At 62.5% G+C, this 618-nt stretch overlaps 1 protein-coding gene across 1 annotated transcript in view; it reads left to right on the top strand.

The window, feature by feature from the left end:
* The window catches only part of PRPF31 (pre-mRNA processing factor 31), a 12,832-nt gene extending 12,631 nt beyond the window's left edge, over positions 1-201 (top strand). Inside the window, exon 13 of the mRNA XM_007956934.2 lies at positions 76-201. Within this exon, the coding sequence (XP_007955125.1) occupies positions 76-201 (126 nt within the window). The remainder of the gene's footprint in view (positions 1-75) is intronic.
* Positions 202-618: the final 417 nt, after the last annotated feature.

The raw sequence follows: 618 nt of genomic DNA, 5'->3' as shown, positions 1-618 counted from the left end.
CCCTTCTCCCCCACCACCCTTTCTTCCCCATCCTATCCCCTTCCCCATCTGCCCCCCCCACCCCTTCTGCCCCAGGGCCTGGAGATCGTGAACCCGCAGGCAGCCGAGAAGAAGGTGGCCGAGGCCAACCAGAAGTACTTCTCCAGCATGGCCGAGTTCCTCAAGGTCAAGGGTGAGAAGAGCGGCATCATGTCCACCTGAGGAGCTGCCCACCCAGGGGCCGGGAGCCCGGGTCCACTTGAAGGGTCGTGACCGGGGACGGGAGGTCCTGCAGGGACGACCTGCCGCCCATCGTCCCCTGCCCTGGCCACTGCGCAAGGACTGTTCAGGGCGGTGTCGGCAGAGGTGTGGCCCAGCCTCCCCGAGGACTGTGGTCACCAGCCCACTGGGCGGCCCGGGCGGTCTGCATTCTGCCTTGTATTTCACTTTGTTTGTTGAACTGAGAAAGGAGTTATTTTTGGGAAAAGTACAATAAAACCACGACTAGATCTGTCCTTGGAGACCGATCACTGTGAGACACCTGGGGCAGCTGGGGGCTCAGTGATGGGAGGTCAGGGGAAAGAGCCTGACCAACCCTGGCCGGCACATCCTCGTCACGGCAGCCCAGGAAGGGGGACA

This window comes from Orycteropus afer, unplaced genomic scaffold (assembly GCF_000298275.1).
Source record: "Orycteropus afer afer isolate SDZICR_OR568_19922 unplaced genomic scaffold, OryAfe1.0 scaffold00689, whole genome shotgun sequence".
Classification (NCBI taxonomy): domain Eukaryota; kingdom Metazoa; phylum Chordata; class Mammalia; order Tubulidentata; family Orycteropodidae; genus Orycteropus; species Orycteropus afer.
Note: the sequence above shows the minus strand (reverse complement) of the source record. Positions and strands in the feature narration are given on the sequence as shown.